General features: G+C 33.2%; 2 protein-coding genes across 2 annotated transcripts; both read right to left on the bottom strand.

Moving 5' to 3' along the window:
* Positions 1-258: 258 nt before the first annotated feature.
* Positions 259-3,024, bottom strand: LOC112697124 (pentatricopeptide repeat-containing protein At3g26782, mitochondrial). Its single transcript, XM_025750157.3, has 2 exons — positions 1,839-3,024; positions 259-1,674 (listed from the first exon to the last, which is right to left on the bottom strand). The coding sequence occupies exons 1-2, from the start codon at positions 2,802-2,804 to the stop codon at positions 631-633; spliced, it is 2,010 nt and encodes a 669-aa protein (XP_025605942.1). The 5' UTR covers positions 2,805-3,024; the 3' UTR covers positions 259-630.
* Positions 3,025-16,945: 13,921 nt separating this feature from the next.
* Positions 16,946-20,696, bottom strand: LOC112697122 (uncharacterized). Its single transcript, XM_025750156.3, has 2 exons — positions 19,752-20,696; positions 16,946-17,965 (listed from the first exon to the last, which is right to left on the bottom strand). Exons 1-2 carry the CDS (start codon positions 20,325-20,327, stop codon positions 17,258-17,260), a joined length of 1,284 nt encoding a protein of 427 aa, XP_025605941.1. The 5' UTR covers positions 20,328-20,696; the 3' UTR covers positions 16,946-17,257.
* Positions 20,697-20,936: the final 240 nt, after the last annotated feature.

Raw genomic sequence — 20,936 nt, 5'->3', positions numbered from 1 at the left:
GGGGACCACAGTAGTGTAATTGAAATCTCAACAACCAAATTAGTAAAATGACTAACTAAAATCTCAACTTGAAAGACCACCATGGGGTTTTAATCGGACCCTGCTGTTTTCTTCAAGTAACATGGGCAAACTCTTAAGAGGTTGCACTCCATGATGTTTTTGTAGATTCATCCTCAAAATTCTTATTCTCCACACAATAATTCAAACAAACTCTTGTGCATAAATGTTGAATAAATTCCCAAAGATATACCCGTGGAATTGAGGGTAAATATAGGCGCGAGATTCTTGTTTTTTCACAATCTTAATGATCTATGATGTTCTCAAGTCAAAATTTCATCTATATGCTATTCATTATTTACACTTGCTTTTATTGAGCTCCTGCCGTATCCTTCTATCATAATTATTAGAACTTGGAATAAGCTATCTATATGGGCAACTGAAAATCATTACACTAACTTTGAACTAATCGATCCACTACTCATTCCAAATCAAATTAAACACCGTGTTCCAGATAGATATGAACAGTTGCAATGGTAATATGACTTCAAGTCCATGAAGCTTCTGGTAAAGCATTGTTTATGGAGACAGTAATGTACAATGAACACGTTACTCCCTTTGTTTCCATTGCTGTCACCAATAGTCCCCACAAGAACAGAATCCATCCTTAAAATGATGAAATCGCTTTGAGTCTCTGACAATAATTTTTCGGTTTTCCACCTTGGAAATCAATTTAATTACAGCATGGCAGTCACCACAAATCCTAAGATTTTTTATGATCTGGATAGTTGCACAAGGAACTGAATTCATGATTCCAAAGGCAACAGCAAGTTTCTCACTGTGAACTCTTAGAACCATTCCTTTTTCTTCATCATCAATGTCATGAAGCACTGATGTTACGTTAGGCACATAGCCCAGTCCTTGCAGCTTAACATTTAATTTGTCCAAATACTCGTAAATCTTAACGTGTTGAGGATGCTCTTTATCACCAACTAAAAATACATGTATTCTACCTTTAAGTTCAACTATGCTGAATCCAGGTGTTTTAAGCAATCCATGATTTTTCATCAATATTCTCATCCTCTCGACATCATCCCACCGTCCAGCATCAGCATATATATTCGAGAGTAGTACGTAGTACCCACAATTACTTGGGTCTAACTCAAATAGTTTTCTAGCAGAAATCTCCCCTAGTTCCAAATTTTTGTGAATCCTACAAGCCCCAAGAAGGGAACCCCATATTATAAAATCAGGTCTCACCTTCATTTTCTTTATCAATCCATAAGCCTCATTAAGATAACCAGCACGGCCAAGAAGATCAACCATGCACGAATAATGCTCAATTCCAGGCTCAACATTAAATTCGTGATTCATTCTGTTAAACCAATTCCATCCTTCTTCCAACAGACCAGCATGGCTGCAAGCAGCCAAAACTGACACAAAAGTGATGTAGTTCGGTTTGACTCCAGACCTTATCATCTTGTAGAAGACTTCCAAAGCATCTTTTGCGCAACCATGCATTCCATAGCCAGCAACCATAGCGGTCCATGACTTAACATTCTTCTCTTTCACGCGATCAAACCCCTTTCTAGCCAACTCAACTCTCCCACATTTACAGTACATGTCTACTACAGAGGTACCTACAAAAACATTATCCTCCAAATCCATCTTTATAACCTATAGTAAAAGGAAACAACTAGTTAGATTGGCAATTTTCACCAGGGCCATAAACTAGATTTTGTACAAAATTATAACAAACTGGACAACAAGTTTGAAGAAAAATTACAGCAAGATTCTTATTAAGTGTTGAAACAGGATCCATGGAGCAAATTTTTGCATACCTGACCATGTATGCACTTCCCAACCTGCAGAGCTCCTGAATTTGCACAGGCTAACAACACTGCCGACAATGTCACAGCATTATAACTGACCTTGCTACTCTTCACCATATCACTGAAAACATTGAATGCCTCAGCTGACAATCCATTTTGTGCATATTCAGCAATCATAGAGTTCCAAGAGTAAGCATCTTTCTCAATCATCCCATCAAACACCTTCCTTGACACACCCATCTCCCCACACTTTGCATAAGCATCCATCAACGTGTTCCCAACCCCTAAACACCCATCGAACCCCCTCTTAATCACAAAACCATGAACCCCTTCAGTAGTTCTCTTCTGCTGCACCCAAGAACAAGCCGAAAGCACCGAACCTACAACTATCGGATCCACAAAACCATCCTCCTCCTCCTCCTGAACACACCCCACATTCTCACTCTCTTCAACTAAAAGCTCCTTAAACAAGCGAATGCCCTCAGTAGCGCAACCATTTTGGACATGGCCGGCAATAATTGAAGTCCAAGACACCACATTCCTTTGGGGAATTTCGTCGAACAGGTTTCGGGCGTCTTCCAAATGGCCACACTTAGAGTACATATCAATAAGAGCTGAGGAAACAAAGAGATCCGATTCAAAGCCAAAGACGAAAGCCTGTTGATGGGTCTGTTTGCCGGCGCAAAGGTCGAAGAGCGAAGAACAGGATTTGATGGCGCAAGGAAAGGTGTTGCGATTGGGAATGAGGGAAAGCTTACGCATGGAGGAGAAGGCGCGGAGGGCCTCGAGGGAGTCGCCGCTTCGGGCGAGGTCGGCAATGATGGAGTTCCAAGAAGTGACGCTGGTCTTGTCCACGTACCTGTGGAACATTGTTGTAAGGTTCTTGTTTTTGGTCCATTTTGTTGGTTGTGGTGGTGGTGATGAGTAAGCACGAACGGTTATCGTTCTGAAAACAGATTGGAGTGGTGTCTTCATTCAATCGTTCATTGATTTCGATTCAATTGGGAAACAGGTTTTGGAGCTCTGTGTGTGTGTGTTTCTTCTTGAAAGTGGGAGTAATGGAGGGAAGATCATGGTGAGCTGAATATATGAAATGAATTGAATGTCTACCATAGGCAACTGTAACAAAATCAAGCTAGCGTTCAAAAGTTCCTTAACAATAAAATTGAAATTTAAAATTAGTATATCTTGTGTCAAAAGCAGCAGTGGAAGCTAAAATTAGTATATCTTGTGGTATTATTATTAATTACTTGGTGTAACAAAAATTTTAAACTAGTATATCTTGTGTTAGTTGCTCTGTGTTTGGAAGGGAGAGAGATATTAAGAAATTGGGACTAAATCAATGTCATTACTTTATAAATGTACTCTAAGAACAAAAAATAATCTGAAATTATAGATCAATATAAAAATATTATTTCTACACCGAAAATTTTCGAGCTCAAATAAATTTTCGACCTTACGTCCAATTTGTTAATCTATTTCGTCCGATGATCTTACACATGACAATCAGAAATAGAAAAATTAATATCAAAATCAAGATCAACAAGTTGACTAACAGAAATAAAATTAAAGTTTAATTTTGGAATAAAATAAGTGTCAGAAAGAGTAAGATTTGACTCTGAAATAAAACCCTTATGTGTTGCATACAAGAAGGAACCATCAACAGTGTTGACAGAAGGTGCATTTGTAGTTGTGGACAAATACAAAAAAAATGACGCAAAAGAGACATATAATGAAAGCAACCAGAATCAAAATACCATTTATAACTACCTGGAAGAGTGGAAAGAGTAGCAGAAGTCTTACCAGAAAAAGAGAAAAGTTACTTAAGAAGAGACTCAATGCCAGATGGAAAGACAGAAAGTGGGTTGAGAGAAGCAGAGTTGGTGGATTCATTAGCAACAACAACAACAGTAGAAACAGGCACATTCTTAGAGTAGTTGGAACAAGAATGATACTTGTTCGAATATGAACGTGGTGAGCGAGTATGACAGGTAGTAATCAAGTGTCTCAAGAGCTTGTAATAATGGCAGAACGGGTTTGGACAATGGTAGATAATATGACATTTCTGTTTGTATTTGCAACATTCAATAAAAGAACAATTTGAGAAAAGGTGCCAAGAACGATTACAATTTCAACAGAATTTATCTTTTTTGTCTGTGGCAGCAAAGACATTTGATTTTTCTATAATAGTAGATACAAAGACAAGAGAGAGAAAAAAATTGCAAGATTAGAACAAAAATTGAGAAAATGAAAGTCAAAATTGAAAAGATCTCACCAAAAAATCTTAAGATGGTCCCATTATATGCCACGTCAGCAGCCACATTAGCAGAAGAGGACACGTGGCGACGTGTGAAAGGAAGAGGAAGACGTGTCAATGCTGACACGGAGAGGGGTTGGCGCGCAAGTTAGTAAGCGGACGAGGCTGGGTTGACACGCGGGTTGAACACCGGTCGGTTGGAAGCGCCGTATTTGGACACGTGTGATGTTTCTGGGCTGTTGATCCTGGGTGTTGATCCAACGACGCCGGAAGCGTCTAAAAGGAGGAAGATAAGCAAACAGACAGTGATCTTGAGGCGGCGCGTCTGATGGTTTCTGGCCACAAGGCTGAACTCGTTGAACTTGCAACGACGAGATAAAGACGGTGGTAAGAGTAGTGACAAACCAAAGCGTCGGAAAAGAATCGAAAAAAAAGGGCAAAGAACACTGCCGAAAAAAGAAAAATAAGGGGCTATGAACTAATTCTCATGTAATAAAAAATCTATGTTCTTGATACCATGTTAGAAATAAGAGAAAAATCTAAAGAAAGTGATTGTGTATGTATTATTCAGTATGTTGAGAATGATATAATATACAAGGGTATATTAGGTGCTAGTCATCAAAGTAATTAAAGTGTAATATCCTATAATAAATATACAGATATGCTAAATAAATATAATTAAGGCTAACTAATCTTAATTGATCCTAATTATATTCTAACATATACTAAAATCAATTATATAAATAAATTATAATGTATTTTTGTATTTTTATATATATACACTGTCTAATACAAATTAATCACTCATTTTATGTGTCACGCGCCAACTGATCAAACCTTTTTCATTCTAGTAAATACTTCGGCATATACATACTCATCTAATGCTCAATCAAAAGCTCACATCAATACTTCTCTTTCAGATTTTGTCGCATCCCTCAAACTTTTACAGTTTTACTCCCTCAGTCCCTCTCCTTACAAACCATATCGGAGGCCGAACGACTCGTCATTGTTCGCTTGCCTTGGTTGTACCTACTTTTTCGTCGCTTGAGACTGCATTCTTTTTCATGCCGGACTGCTTCATTCTTCGCTTCTATTTTCCTTTCCTTCGACTACTGATTTCAATCTTCTCGCATGGTATGACATACATACTATATTCTCTATTTCTTAACCATTGCCCGCGAAATACATCCTCCTTATTGAGAGATGAGATAATGGTAGACTCAATACTACGAGAAATTTGCTGGTAGTATGTTTATCGTCGGATATAAACTTCGTCTATAATTGTTTACTGTCGAATTTTTTCATCCGTCGCTAATTATCGGTGGATTTAGCTGTGGATATTAATTTTAATTGACAAAATTTTAGAATTTGTTACCGTCAGATTTATCGGGTTTATCACCCGATAAATCCGACAATAATCTTAAATTTTATTTTTTAAAAAAATTGTTTAAAAGTTCAATATATAATTTTAAATGTTTAAATTTAATCATGTTTAAACTAACAAAATTCAAAATTTTATAATTTTTCATAATAATTTGTTTATAATTTTTTGTTAAAAATTTATAAATAAGTTCACACATCAAAGTTTAAGAATGAAAAAGAAAATAATAGTTACTCGTGTATAAAAAAAAGTAGCGCTATAAACATATACTATAAACAATAAAATATTGAAAAGAAAATTAATTATACGAATAGTATATCTATTTAAGATTATGAGTAATCCACTAACTTGCATATGTATGACTCTCAAATTATATATCTATTTAAATTTATACAATTTCAACAACATACAAACCTACTACTGACTACAAGAGCATTTTTGGATAGCAGGCTGTACACTTTCGATTACAGACTATAAACATAATCAACACACAAAATATAAATATAATCAACACACAAATTTTAATAAAACAAACAAATCAAAGTTCATACTTAGTAAAATTAACAACAATCAACTCAACAAAATTAATTCAAAAAATAATTAACTCAGATAACAATAAATTCAAAAAATTAGCAACAATCAACAATAAATCAATAATTAACTTAAAAAATTAAAAAACTAAAATTAACTCAGAGAATTAATAACAATCAACACTAAGTAACTCAGAAAATAATTAACTCAAACAACAATAAACTCAAAAAATTAACAACAATAAAAAATAAGTAAATAATTAACTTTAAAAATTAATAAGATAAAATTATTGACGAGAATTAACAACAATCAATACTAATTAACTCAAAAAATAATTAACTCATATAACAATAAACTTAAAAAATTAACAATTTAAATACCATCAACTCAAAACAAACCCTAAATTACATCCTACCTAGCTAACCAAATATTATTTAATTCCTAATTACACTAAATTAATATAACAAACCCTAATCACAAACTTTATTAAAAAAATTAATCAATAATTTAATAAAATACCTAACAAAATCTTAAACAAAGAAAATCTGAAAAAATACAAAAACCATAAAAAAATTACCTCTAATGATGACTGCAGAATGGTAGAGGCGTGGTGGTGACGGGAGGCAGCAGTGAAACTTACAGTGGTGAAGTTAGGGTTTAGTAACATAACAAACAACTAAAAAAAAAATAGACAACAACCTTACCTTAGCGCGGTAGACCTCAACCGCGGTGATAGCAAAAAGGCGATGACATCCGATCGACGACAAGGGGCACCCAACAGCAGCGGCATGGCGGAGGCTTTTCACAGAGACTCCAGCAGCAGTGATAGCGACGATCTGCGACGATAATGTGGCTTATTGGTGGTGATGGCAACTTCAGGTGATAGCAACACACCCTTTTTCAACGGACCAGAGGGAGAGAGGTGAGAGAAAGACGAGAGAGAAGAGAAGAGAGAGAGATATAGTTTGTAGAAGTGAGGGAGAAGAGTTTTATGTTTGAATTTTATCCCAAATTTACTGTCAGATTTACCGACGGAAAAATCTGATGGTAAGGCATTCGTCGTTGCCTAAACAATGCGTTTCACTAAATCCTATTACCGTTGGATTTTTTCAACGGTAAATTTGGCGCTAATAAAATTAATTTTCGCGCATCTATTTACCGTTGGATTTAACGGCGGAATTTTAAATCTAACAGTAATTTATTCGAGGGACGAATTTTCACTCGTAATCGTCAGAATATTCACCAATAAATCTAACGGTACTCAGTGTTTTTCTTGTAGTGCAAAATTTGTCTTTTCTCAAATTGTAAACATTTTTTATCACCAAATCTCGAAATCAATAGGATTTATTAAGTATTAATTGATTTCTATTGAGGGCTAGATTGTGCAATATGCAAAACAAAATAGTAAATAAGATATGTAGAAAAAGTAGTATATTAACTATATATAATCATATGGCCAAATGCCTTAACTCAATACAAGTAATGATCCTCCAAAACTAAAATGGAATGACACTCTAAATTCTGAAAAAATAACAAGACATAAAAGAGAATAGATATATGTTCATATCAACATATTTAAGCGTTTTGAAATATGAACATTATAGTTTCAGAAAGGCAAGGTAGCAAAATTTAGGAAATATTGTTTTCAAAAAGTGTAAACAAATTATTAAAAAATTTCATTTTGCATTTATAGCCAGATTATAATTAAACATGGTTCAAATTATACTTTAAAATATGTTTATAATCAAACACATCAAGAATAATAATCAAATTCAAGAACCTAAATCAAAGTTAAAAAATCAAATTATAATCAAACTCATTTTAAATCATAATTTAAAATCCAACTATAATCAAATATTAAAATCTAAATCAAAGTTCAAACTCATGTTAATCAAACACAGATAATTAGAAATTATAACCATTAAAATAAACTAGTTCCAAATAAATCATAAAAAAAAAAATCTAAACCAAATATATAGTTGGTATTAAATACAGTTTTTTTTTATTTGGTTTTAAGATCATTTGTGATAAGTGATTAATTCCTATATGTTTATGTCCCACATCTCTAAAATTTGAAGTAATCTAATGTGTGTTTAATGTGAAACAAGATTAAGCCAAGTTTGACAGGTTAAAAAAAAAAAAAAAAACACAAGAAGGAAAGACATATCTTCATTCTCGCATTTTTACAAGCAAGTGGTACTCACTCAAGTGCAATGGAACACTCACAATGACTACTTTAACAACAAATGTTTATGAACTAGGTTAATAATCAAACTCAAATACAAATCAAAGCACATAACCAAATTATAATCAAACATTGCTAAAGGTAATAATCAAACACGTTTAGGAAAATAATCAAACTCAAAAAAAAAAAGATGAACTCAAGAATTGAAAATCAAGAAAAGTACCATTCAAATTAACACAAAGAAGCATGAGATATTTTATTTTGGAGAGCTTGTTGGGGGCTCTACCTGTGACCTTAATGATGTAGAAGTGAGCAAATTTTGCATTCAGATCCTTCAATTAATTAAGAAGCCTTACTTTTGTCTTGTTCCTTAGCTTATACATCTTTTTTTCTTTTATGCTGACAAAAGCATCAAATATGGAAGCGAATACTCGGAATGATCCTTGTGGGAAAGACAATGCAATAAAAATCTAGAATGAAAAAGAGAAGAAGCTCAAAAGTTTTGTTTGATTAAAGTCAATGATAGAGGTGAAGCGCGAAAATGGTGAGTGTGATCAAAGGGAGAAAGTGCTTCATTGCGTCTTGTGTGAGTGCGAGGTGTTAAAATGAGAGAAGAGCAAAATAAAAAAATAATATTATAGGTAAAATTGTTGTTTTAAAGTTGTTGTTATATGATATAAGAGTTACCTTATTTATAGAGGGATTATGCTAATTGTTAGAATTTTTTTGAACAACATGAACAACTACCAATAAAATAAAAATATATTATATTTTTAAATTATCTACCTAAATTTTAGTATTAGAATAACTATCCACACATTTACTGAAAAAAACATCCGATATATCTATTATTCATATTGTTTAGTATTTTTATTGTCTACCTATAATTTTCTTTTATAGAGATATTACTAACTAATTTTGTAAATATCCATCTACTAACTACTAGCCATTACTAACTTAACTCCTAATTACTATATAACCACTCTAATAATATTTGAACAATACTAGGGAACTAAAAGGGTATTAGTCAAAAGCTAGCCAAATACATTTGGGTGAATCCAAAATCTCTACGAGTTAATATATATGGATGTTCCTTCTACTAAGTATCAGAATATTTCTTTTTCATACTAAATGGATATTATTTTATATATTTTTCGAATTTTTTTGTATTACAAATGTGAATGTTTCTATTTCTTTAAGAATTTCATAATTTTTTTTAAATTTTATATATATTTAATTATTTTTACTAAAATATAACTGGATATTTCTTTTGTTAAATATTAGGATGTTTTTTTTTTCATATTAAATGAATGTTTTTTTTATATTTTTGTAATCATTCAAGTACTACTCCTTTTAGCTAAGATCAAGTGTGTAATTTGCAGTCTCTTTAATTATCAACTACAAACGTGAAATGTGGTTGTTATTCCTTTAATGAATGTGGTAAAGGCAATGTTTAATATTGTTGCTGGTGTAGTAGTGTGCGCCTAGTATAGCTTTTGTGTGCCAGCTGGCACTTGGAGAACCTGGGGGTCGCTCACCTTCTTGCACTCCTCCTCCTCCATTCCAATCTTGATGAAATCGTCCGACTGGTGGACGTTGGTGTCATAGGCCACGTGGTACGACTCTAAGTCGGGAATCCTCTGCTGGACTTGGTCGATCCATGCCTTGTTCTCCTCCAGGAACATGGTGCGTCCGCTGTAGTTGAAGGACGTCCACATGAGGCTGTCGTGACCCAGGTCGAACAAGTTTAACTCCAACTGCAACGGCAACTCCGGTAACACATCTGGTTCATTAAAGGGAAGCGGTTCTTGTTGACGGTGGTGAATATAACGAGCCAGATTTCGGTGATAGAAGAGGAGTGGGTCGCGGTGGGGAGGCAGAGAGGGCCTGACGGTGAGAGAGAAGGGTCTGTGTGTGTAATTATTGGAGGTGGGTAGGTTAATGTGAGAGAGAAGAGAAAGATTTTTATAGGTTTTAATTAGGTTTACTTGATTAATTTTAAATTTTTTAAATTTTAAATTTAAAAAATTTAAAATTAATTAATTATTAATATAAATTAATGTAATTTTATTTATTTTTTGGCTGGTAACTTCTTAGTTTCATATACTTTTTCATAATATTTTAATAGGAAGGTTGGACCTCCTAGGACGTGTGTAAGAGTAAGATTAATTGGAATTGATTTTCCACTTTTTAGGTATTATAAAGTATATTTGTATTTTTATATTGTTGTACATGATTCTTTAAGGAGAATTATACTCTCACTTTCTTACAAATTCATTGAAGCCTTTCATAATGAACCGCCACTACCAAAAATAAGGGATTTAGCCACAGAAAAATCTGTAGCTAAACTCTAATAAAATTGTGGTAATTATACTTTCGCAACAAATGAACATCCGTGGCTAAAAAGGACGACGCGTTTTTAGTTAGCCACGCTTTTTACTCCAATAGCCACGGTTTTAATGTCCGTGGAGATATTTTGTTAGCCACAACTTTGTCATGTTTAGCCACACTTTTTTCCGTGGCAAAATAAAAGAATGCATAACGAAATAATTATTTTTGCCACACTTTACCCGTAACAAAATTGACGAGGCCGGGTTTTTTGGCCACACTTTTTTCTGTGGCTAACGATAAAAGTTAAATTAAAAAAAATCATAATAAAAATGTTCCTTAATATAAAATTACATCATATAATATTAAAAAAATAATCACACTCCTATACGTATTATCCATAGTATAAAAATATAAAATTAATAAATACTTAATATTGAAAAAGAAATATCCTAAATTAAATGGACTTAATGTTAAAAAAATATCCAAATAAAATTGTTACAAAATAAATATTAAATTTTGCTAAAATGATATGCATTTCTTGTTACACAGACGATCTACATGCAAAAATATTTTCAGATAAATAGCAAAAAAAAATACATCACTTTAGTCACTAAATTATACACCTCGTTGATACTCCAGTTGTCTTGTGTGCTCCAATAAAATCTGCTAAGCAAGATAGAGATTAGGAATTAAACTAATGTATTGATAGTTGATACACACAAGAAATATTGGGAAAAATAGTTATTAAGCATACTTTCAAAAGAGTTGCTCAAATTCACCGTTTTTGATCATGTCTCAGACAACACACTCATCTCCACCAACAACAAGATAAGAAGAGAAAACTTAGATCGACGCGAGACTTGTATTATAATATTTTAGAGAGGCAAGATTCAGAGAGACAAAATTGAGAGCACTATCTCCGAAGAGAATGACGGTGAGGGAGGTGCAATAGAGCAACTTAAGGTTCCTTTAAGTCTTCTTCGAAATTCGGATTTGCCGGTAGAATCAGGTTCCGTCGATTTTGCTTGCTTCTTTGGTGACTCGGACTGACCATACTCGAACTGCAAATCGTGGTCCCTGCTCTTCCACAAAAATGTCCACCTAGAACCTAAACAAGAATAGATTGAACGAAACAGATTTGCTCTAAAGGTTAGCTAGCGGAGGAACTAAGAAATTACGATATGGAGAAACTGAAGAGAACGTTATTGTTATTAGTGAAAGAGATTGGCTCCTTATTATCAAACTCAGCTAATAAATAGGGATTCGGGAAATAGTGGGAGGAAGTTATTCTTAAAACTGCGTGAGTGGATCACTAGATAAAAGTTACACTTAACATTGCCGCTAAAAATTTCTTTCATCTTATTATAGATGTTAATTTAAATTTTGTTTAGTGAATTAACTATAACTCTTTAATTTAGAGTAAAATTTAATTTTAATAAAAAATATCAAATAGTAAAATTTATAACGTTAAATTATGTTTCAAAAATTTCACATACTTATTAAAATTTTGACTCGTTGAATTTAAAAAAAAAATTGACATCAGTAAAATTTAAAATAGATAAACTTAAAGTTTAAGAATTTGATACCTTTGAATTGAAAAAAATAAAAATTTTATACATAGTTAAAAAATGAACTTCTATAAAATTAATTTTAATTTATTTTTTATTAAATTAATAAAATATAGGTGTAAAATTAATATTCTGAATTTTAAAAATTAGGATTCTGTTCATTAATGTTGTCATAAATTAACTGTAAGTAATTAATAATGAGTAATTAAATTAGTTATTATTCCAATCAATCATAGCTAGTATTTTTTATTTTCTAAAATTAGTTAAAAATATTTTATCAAATATAAATATGTACTCTTTTTGTACTGTTTTGGTAATTTTTTTTATAATTTTAACATTCATTTTAAATTGAATCATTTGATTCTATTACTAAAGTCTCTAAATTTATGCATACTATCAAATTGGGCTCCTAAACTGCATTTAATCAAGAAGAACACAGACAAAAAAATGTAACAACTAAAAAATTTAAATAGTAAAATTGTATGTATATAATTAATCTATTTAGTTACATTACAATCTAATTTTTATATAGATAATGAATAACACAACTACGTTAAAAAATTACTGTTAAATAAAAAAAATTAACTAAATCAGCGCATAGCTAGTACTAGGTAAAAAAATTCATAATTCAAAGACAGAATTTAAGAATCATACGAAGATAGAAAATTGCACATCATTAATAACATTTAAAATCAAATATTAACATATTTTATTAATTTGTCAATAGCACCACTCAAGAAGGAGGAGAAGAAACTAACAATTGAGAAATTGAAAAAGCTTGCATCTGATAAATCAAATTTGTCAATAGCACCACTCAAAAAGGAGGAGAAGAAACTAACAATTGAGAAATTAAAAAAGCTTGCACTGATAAATCAAATTTACCTTATGTTAGAGTTTAAATTAAAAAAAAAGTATAAATTGTATAAAAATATTTTGAGAAAGATGGAGGAAAATACTAAATTAAATACGAGAGGTGAAAATTGTTTGATTTTGCCACGGTAATCAATGAATCTGTGGTAATTGAGAGAACTTATCTCAAGTTAGCCACAAACAAATAAAATCGTCTAAAAATTATACAAAATTTGGCCACAGAAATATAAGACGATACAATCGGTTAACACGATCATATAAATTTACCACTATTTTTTGTTTGTGGGTATCTTACCGTTGCTAATGACCGTGTTTCTGGTAGTGCGCTGAATCTGATGTGAAGTATTGTCCAACATTTAGAAAGATACATAGCACAGGCAAATTAAACAATCTATAATGTATTTCTCTTACGGAGACAAATTACTTAACATAGATTAACGAACAAAAAGAAATTAAAGAACACTAGCTATAGTGGGTACTTAATACGCATACCAGCAGCCATAGCACATGTATGCTCAAGCATTAGTTATGGTACTTAATTATTATGAAGAAGCTACATAGCATCATAACTACAATGGCATTGGCATAATTCAACCTAGCTGAACTGGAAGTCATCCTGCCGTGGAACTCGCCGGAACTTGGCATCGGCGACGGAGCATCACCACTACTCATTGGTTGATTATCACTTGGAGCGGGGAAAAATGAGGAAATATCGGGCGCCGTCACATATGGTAAGATACCCGGAGATGCCGGAATTGTTGGCTCCCTGGTTGAACTGAGAGCTTCTGAATTGGCAAGCAAGACAAAGAGATACACAAAGGAACATAACTTGGTCATGGTGGCCATGAATTGCTCACAAGTTTCTATAAACAGAAAGCTAGATGATAATGCAATTGCTTATGGAACAACTGTGGAAGTGTGTGCTAAGTAATAGTAAGGGGGAGATAAGAAATTACTCTACTAGTGTGCATGTTGTGACAATTTTATTTTCGTTCAGTATCACGGGTCTAGCGAGGATTTACTTCTTTTATTTTATTTTGTTACAAGATACAACTTGTTTCACGTAGATTTACGACTTATAATGGCGGCAAAAGAATAAATATACGTCCAATTATTATTGATTACCAATACCCATTTTTTTTTTCAATAAATATGAAATAAATGTATTAAAATTTAAATTTTTTATATTTTTAATAAAAATCTTTTTAATTTATAATTTTAATACGTGCACTTAAAATATATGTCTTTAGATAGGTTTGGTAGTAGCATCTAGATTCGCGAGTAATAATCCGATTCGAGGTGGGACAAATTTTCTTTCTGTTAAGTGTTTGAGCAAGGCAGAATGAGATCAAATTTGGAGTAAATCCGTCCTTATCCGTTTCGAAGTATATATTATATAATAACAATATAATATAAAATATATAATATAATATAAATATATAAAAATTAATAAATTTAAAAAATATATAAAATAAATTTTATATTTTTATTTTAATTTATGTATAAATATATAAATTTTAAAGTAATTTGGAATATGTAGATAGAGATTGATGGATTGTCACTCCTAAAAATACATGATAAACTTATTATTAATAAATAATTTTAATTTTTTTAATAAATATAAAATAAATACATTAAAAATTTAATTTTTTTATATTTTTATTAAAAAAATTTTAAGTTATAATCTTAACATGTGACCCAATATAAATAAGTCATTATTATTATTATTATTATTATTATTATTATTATGAGACCTGTTACACATACAAGTCTTTTTGATTTACAAGTCTTACAAGTCTAATAAAACACACATATTACACTTAATTAATTAATGTATTACACACTTCCACATTCAAGAGGAAATAAAACGCATGTTATTCAACAACTTCCTGTTTCCAAAGCGCGCTACTCACCATGCATTATGAACGACTCTTCTTCTTCTTTCTCCATGAAAACAATTTTCTTGTCAAATTTGAAGATAATGGAATTACAGAAATACACCCAAACAGTTACAGGAATTCATCCAAAGGATTACAGAAATACACCCAAAGGATTACAAAAATACACCCAAAGGATTTAAGAAATACACTCAAAATTCGTTGAAGTACACCTTATGCATATTTCAGAATTCTTTCTCTTTCTCCTCCTCATCTTCTGCTGCTTCTTCTTCTTCAAAAACGATTTCAAAGTTTGATGTAAAAAAAATGAAAATTGAGAATAACGAAGAAAGAAAACAGAGAGAAAAATACGTAAATAAAAAAGAAGAACAGAAAAAGGAAGAAGAACGTGCATCAAGAAAAATAAGAAGAAGAAAGAGAAGGCAAGAAACGAAAGGAAAGAAAAAGAAGAGGAAGAGGAAGAAGAACGTGCAAGAAGAAGAAGAACGAAAAAGAGAAAGCAAGAAACGAAAAAAAAAGAAGAAGAAGAAGAGGAGGAGGAAGAAGAACGTGCAGGAAGAAGAAGAAGAAAGAGAAAAAGAAGGCAAGAAACGAAAGAAAAGAAAAAGAAGAAGAGAAGAGGAAGAAGAAGAAGAAGAACGTATACCTTGTATTGCGTTTTTGGAGTTTATTTGTTAATTAACTTGTATAGCATACAAGCCCTAATGACTTGTATGCAGAGCTTTTCTCTATTATTATTATTATTATTATTATTATTATTATTATTATTATTATTATATCGGCGAATGTGACTATCTTCAATTTTAAGTATTATATCATAAATTCACATAAAGTACTATATGAGTTTTTATATTTTCTATATGATAGCGTTTGTTTTGAGGTATTGGGACAGAAGATTGGGAGATTGAGACACAGTATTATGTTTGTTGGCTCAGAGACTGGTATTAAAATTTCTATCTCTATCTCTAAAATTTAGTATTTCAATACCTCCAGAAGGTAGGGACATGGGGGATTGAAATTTTTAGAGACGGAGACTGAAATTTTACTAATATTTTATACCTAAAATACTCTCATTTCAATTAATTAATTCTTTCACTTTGCACTAAACAAAATACTAAATCTTTGTCTTTGAGTCTCTATCTCTTTATCAAATACTACCATATATGAGTTAAAGGTATATTTCGAACCCAGATGCAACTAGTGGAGCATCGGCAACTTAGTATATTTAAAACAATTTACTTTCTTCGTTTTTTGCATTGTCTCGAAGCATACCTATTTATTAAAACCTTATGTTTTTCTTGATCTGTCGGTTGTTTCAGTACGGAGGAGATTCCATTTCCCAAATGAAACAACAAAGAAACTGAAACTCTGCAATGCACAACCATTTATTGCAAGAACGGTGAGGTTCGTTAACGATTCACATGCTAACTCTAGGACCCGTTAATTTCGGATTTGTAGCTTTTCTTACCCAACCCTACCCTACCCCCATGTGAGTATGTGACATGGTATCCATGATACATTCAATGACAACCTCCATTTTTTTAAGGAAAAATTGTATGCATAATATATTGTATTGTGCTTGATTTAAGAAGTGCATATTAATTCACACTGCATCCATTATACACTATCTATTATTGAGTGAGATGATGTTACGTTTACTGGAAAAATAAAAATTATATTATACATATTGTGTAATACAAAAATACTGTATCTACTGTAGAATTAGACGTCGACTCAACATGTCATTCAATAGGGTATAAAATGTAAATCTGCTCAATGAGTAGCAATAATGATGCATTTGTTAGCTGAATAAATCCCATTAAGAGGATAACATACTAAAGGATGAGATCTGAGTCGATGAATGATGAAAATGTAATTGAAATATCAGCAGCACCATGTGATAGACTCACATGACAACATGGATTTCATCATGGTCCACAGAGAAAACTGCAAATAAAACAAAAGATAAGAATATGGGGCATGCTCTCAGTTTTCCCGCTGATGACTTGACTGCACCTAACAGGCATAACTGAATTCGAAGGATCCCAAGACAGTGTTGGAACATAATCTAATCGTTGATATGATAGATCTTAGATTGAGAATAAAATAACTATGTCGTCTAAGTTTTGAATTCCAAAACAATTGTATCTTTTTCAAAGTACATGAATACATGCCATGTAGAGGTACAGCAGCAACTTTTAGTAAAGATAAAAATACAAAAGAATTGATACAACAATCTCAAATATTCCATAATTACTCCTTTTGGAGTCAACCAAAGCTCAAATTACAACACAAGGTGCCACTTTCAAGTGTATTGGTGATTGGTGGATACCAACAACCAAGTTAAATATGTAAAAATCCCAATAAATACCAAAATCCTGTTCCCTATATGTAAAAGCTTCTTCAACTAGAGAAGCCTAAGGTGTGCTGTATCATTCAACCTTTTTATCTGCCATCCTGTTCTCAAGGAATGTTGCAACACTGTTACCGAAGAATCTCCGATGCAGAACTTCTGTGACAGCAATGGACTACATCCAAGAAGTCCCGTTAGGAGACACTTTATCGGTGCAGAGTGAGTAAATATGCCTATACAAGAAACAGATGCATTATAGCCACCGAATGAATTGTGCAGCGCACTTTGGTGGTTGACTTGCCTAGGAGATAAATCGTCTTCAAAATCATCGCCAGTGTTTGTCACGACTTGTAGCCTGCTCTTACCAGATTTTTTCCTGGAGAGTCCTGGCCTATGCCTGTGGAGCGAATCCCATTGGGTTGTTGGATGAAGGGGTCCATCCTGGTCGTGAATAGAGTTTGTCAGAGGATGGGAATCTTGCTGAACAAATGTTTGGTTGTTTTCATTGTGATGGGAGGATAGATCAATCCTCAATTTTTCAGGCAGTCGGAGAACAATCCCATTTAAGAACTGAACCATGCGGAATTCAACTTGTCTAAGTGATTCTCCAGAAGGTGCAGCAAAATCTGGCTGGAACCTGTCGATGATTCTCAAAATTTCAGGTGTATATATTTCTGAGTGAAGGCAGCCTTCCCAATTCCCTTGACTCATCTCTACAAGGGCGTCTGAGGACTGAATCTGATCCTCCAAAAAATTGATTTCCTGACAAATAGAGCTATATAAATGAGATTTCAAGCACTAGATTCTGTAATACAATCTCTTCCCTCCCTCATCAACACTCAGCAGTGCTACATCTACTAGAAGAAAAATTCTGAAAACATATAGTTTGCAAATATGAATGCACTCTATAATAACTTCATCTCTCTGTCTTATATGACCCAGGTCAGATGCATTAATTCTTAGAACAGAAACACCCTCCCTCCCTCCCCCCCCCCCTCTCTCTCTCTCTCTCTCTCTCTCTCTCTCTCTATATATATATATATATATATATATATATATATATATATATATATATATATATATATATATATATATATATATATACACTTAACTCATGCAGAATAGATAAGGAACTCAGTTAATGCGAGTTAATGCGAGCTAATGCTCTTCAGAATCTCTTCTAACTTTAACTCATCCAAGGTATCAATAAACATATAGCAACACATCAACAGTCTACAGCAATAGCCAGTTAGGCAACTTGACCTAAAATTGCAGAAATCTCTGTCCCAATTAACACACACACGCACATACGTAATTTGCTCTAAAGATTTACTTAGCAAGTGACTCCAGTCCAACCCTAATATGGCATCCACCTTTCTTGCTAGTTAAAATATTGAAGAAGAATAGTTTCATACTCATCCGTATAATTCTAAGTTACTCCTCCATTAAGGACTACCACATTTATTGCTTATCAATGTGTTAAAATTACAATCTTACTGAGACATAGCACCCAGCATATATAACACATAACATGCTCTCCTATTATAGTTCTCAAGTGGAACTAAAAAAAACTATAACCAACTATCCATGTTCTTATGTATACTGTATACACTCTTTCTATCTTGACACACATACAGCTTGCAATGGATTCAACACCCCAATTCTGTACCCCCCCCCCCCTCTTCCTCTCTTTCTTTTGTATTCATCCCCTTAATGGCCAAGTTCATCTCGAAACTCATTCATCAAAATTACAACCCTATTTTCACCTTCCAACCAAATGATCCAAGATACCTTTCACTCCAATGATTATTCCTGTCGTTTGTCTATTAGTTTTTCACCCATACTCTTCAAAATTAAGTTGCAAAACACCAATGACCTGACAATATACTGTCAAGAGGGTACTCTTTAAACACCATTTCTCACCACAGTACATACTATCCTGCCAGAATGGCTAAACAATCACCAGCTTATCATTAGCCCTCAACCGAACACATGCATGTAACCATCAATTGGTATGGGTCAATTCACTTCATGCTAGTGAAAAATTCATTAACAGATACAATAACCAATATTGAATTGAACACTGCCCAACAACAAACAATAATGTCCATAAGATCATCATCTTCAGCTTCCATACCATAGCATAATGAGATTTGATTATTCTTGAGAGGGAAACAATTTAACATTTTTCTCCAAAACTTTTGATTACTTTAGACACTAACAATTCGAACACAAATCCAATGTTCTAATAACCAAGTACAATTTCAATAGTCCATGACTAATCCAGTTCGAGCAATGCTGAAATGTTCTCTTTCTTCATTCAAAAAGTTCAAAACCCATCACATAACGAAAACAAAATATGAATCATTTGGACAAACCAAGTGTTAGACCACTATAATCTGTAGAAGCAAAGCTCTCTAAAATTCTAATATTTCTTTTTCGTCATTCACATAATTCACAACAACAAATCAATGTTTTGCTTCGATAATCAACACTCACATCACATCATATTACATGTGTTAAGAAAAGAAGGGATATGAATATGTACCTTACAAACAACGACAGCCGTTGACCGAGCCCGATCCAACGGCGAAGAATAAACCGCGTTGAACCTTACGCCCTGAGATTTCAAGAACACGGCCAACGCCCTCGCCTGCCTCTCGCCATTCGGAGTCAGGCCCGCACCGGGGACCCGACCCGAAATTAAATCGGGCCTGAGGCTCAGCTCGCACTCCCCGTGGCTGATAACAAACACCTCCGTCGTCACCGTCTCAGCGTGCTCGTCGTCCGCATCGTTGGACGGAGGCGGAAGCATAGGCAGCGGCGGCGGAGGGGCGAGAACGTTGTAAGGGTCCCAGACCTTGATGGAAGGGCCGAGGCGCGGGGTTCCAAGGGAGGAGAGTTGCGGGGAGAGAGGGGAGGCTGACGCGTGGCACGGCAGGATCTCGGGTTCTTGTTCTAGAAGCTTCTTTGCCACGTGGCGGTTGTTGAGTAGCTGAGGGGGTCTTATGAGACCCCTCCTAGCTGCCACGTTGTCTTCTTCGTCCTCTTCTTCATCCTCCTCTTCTTCTTCTTCTTCTTCGTATGCGTTTCCGGCAACTTGGTCCGATTGGTTCGCGCCCATTGTGGTTTTCTTTTTTCTTGTTTTGTTCTGTTCAGTTGGATTAGTGCATTGTTGTTGGGACTTGGGAGTATGAGATCTGGGGGGTAAGATCGGAATTCGGAAATGAAGTGTTAAGTGTGTGTTTTTTTAGGAAGTGAAGCAGATCTCAGATGGAGAGTTACTAGGCTTTTGATTATGTTTGGGATTTTATGGATGGATGATGATATGATACTATACGTAGCTATATTATGCCTTCAAAGTTGAAACTGTGAATGAAGATGAAGCTCAACTGCTGTCAACACTATGCTACTCGCCATTTCGGCATTTCGGGAAATTAATTTAAGCAACTCCGAATCATAATGTTCCCTAAATTTCACCCTTAACTAATTTAGGTTTTAAAATTTTTAATTAATTAATTAAATAATCAACTATATTAGATGTATATCAAAATTAATTATTAACGTATAATATATATTAAAATATAAAATATATATTAAAAATTATTAAACTAAATATATATCTATATATTTATATATAATTACATAGTGATTATTTTAGTGATTAATTTTAGTATATATATATATCATTTTTTATGATTTAGCTAACAGGTGGATTTAAACAAGTGCAGGA

This window comes from Arachis hypogaea, chromosome 6 (assembly GCF_003086295.3).
Source record: "Arachis hypogaea cultivar Tifrunner chromosome 6, arahy.Tifrunner.gnm2.J5K5, whole genome shotgun sequence".
In the NCBI taxonomy this organism is placed as follows: domain Eukaryota; kingdom Viridiplantae; phylum Streptophyta; class Magnoliopsida; order Fabales; family Fabaceae; genus Arachis; species Arachis hypogaea.
The sequence above is the reverse complement of the archived record's forward strand: the minus strand, read 5'-3'. Positions and strand labels throughout refer to the sequence as shown.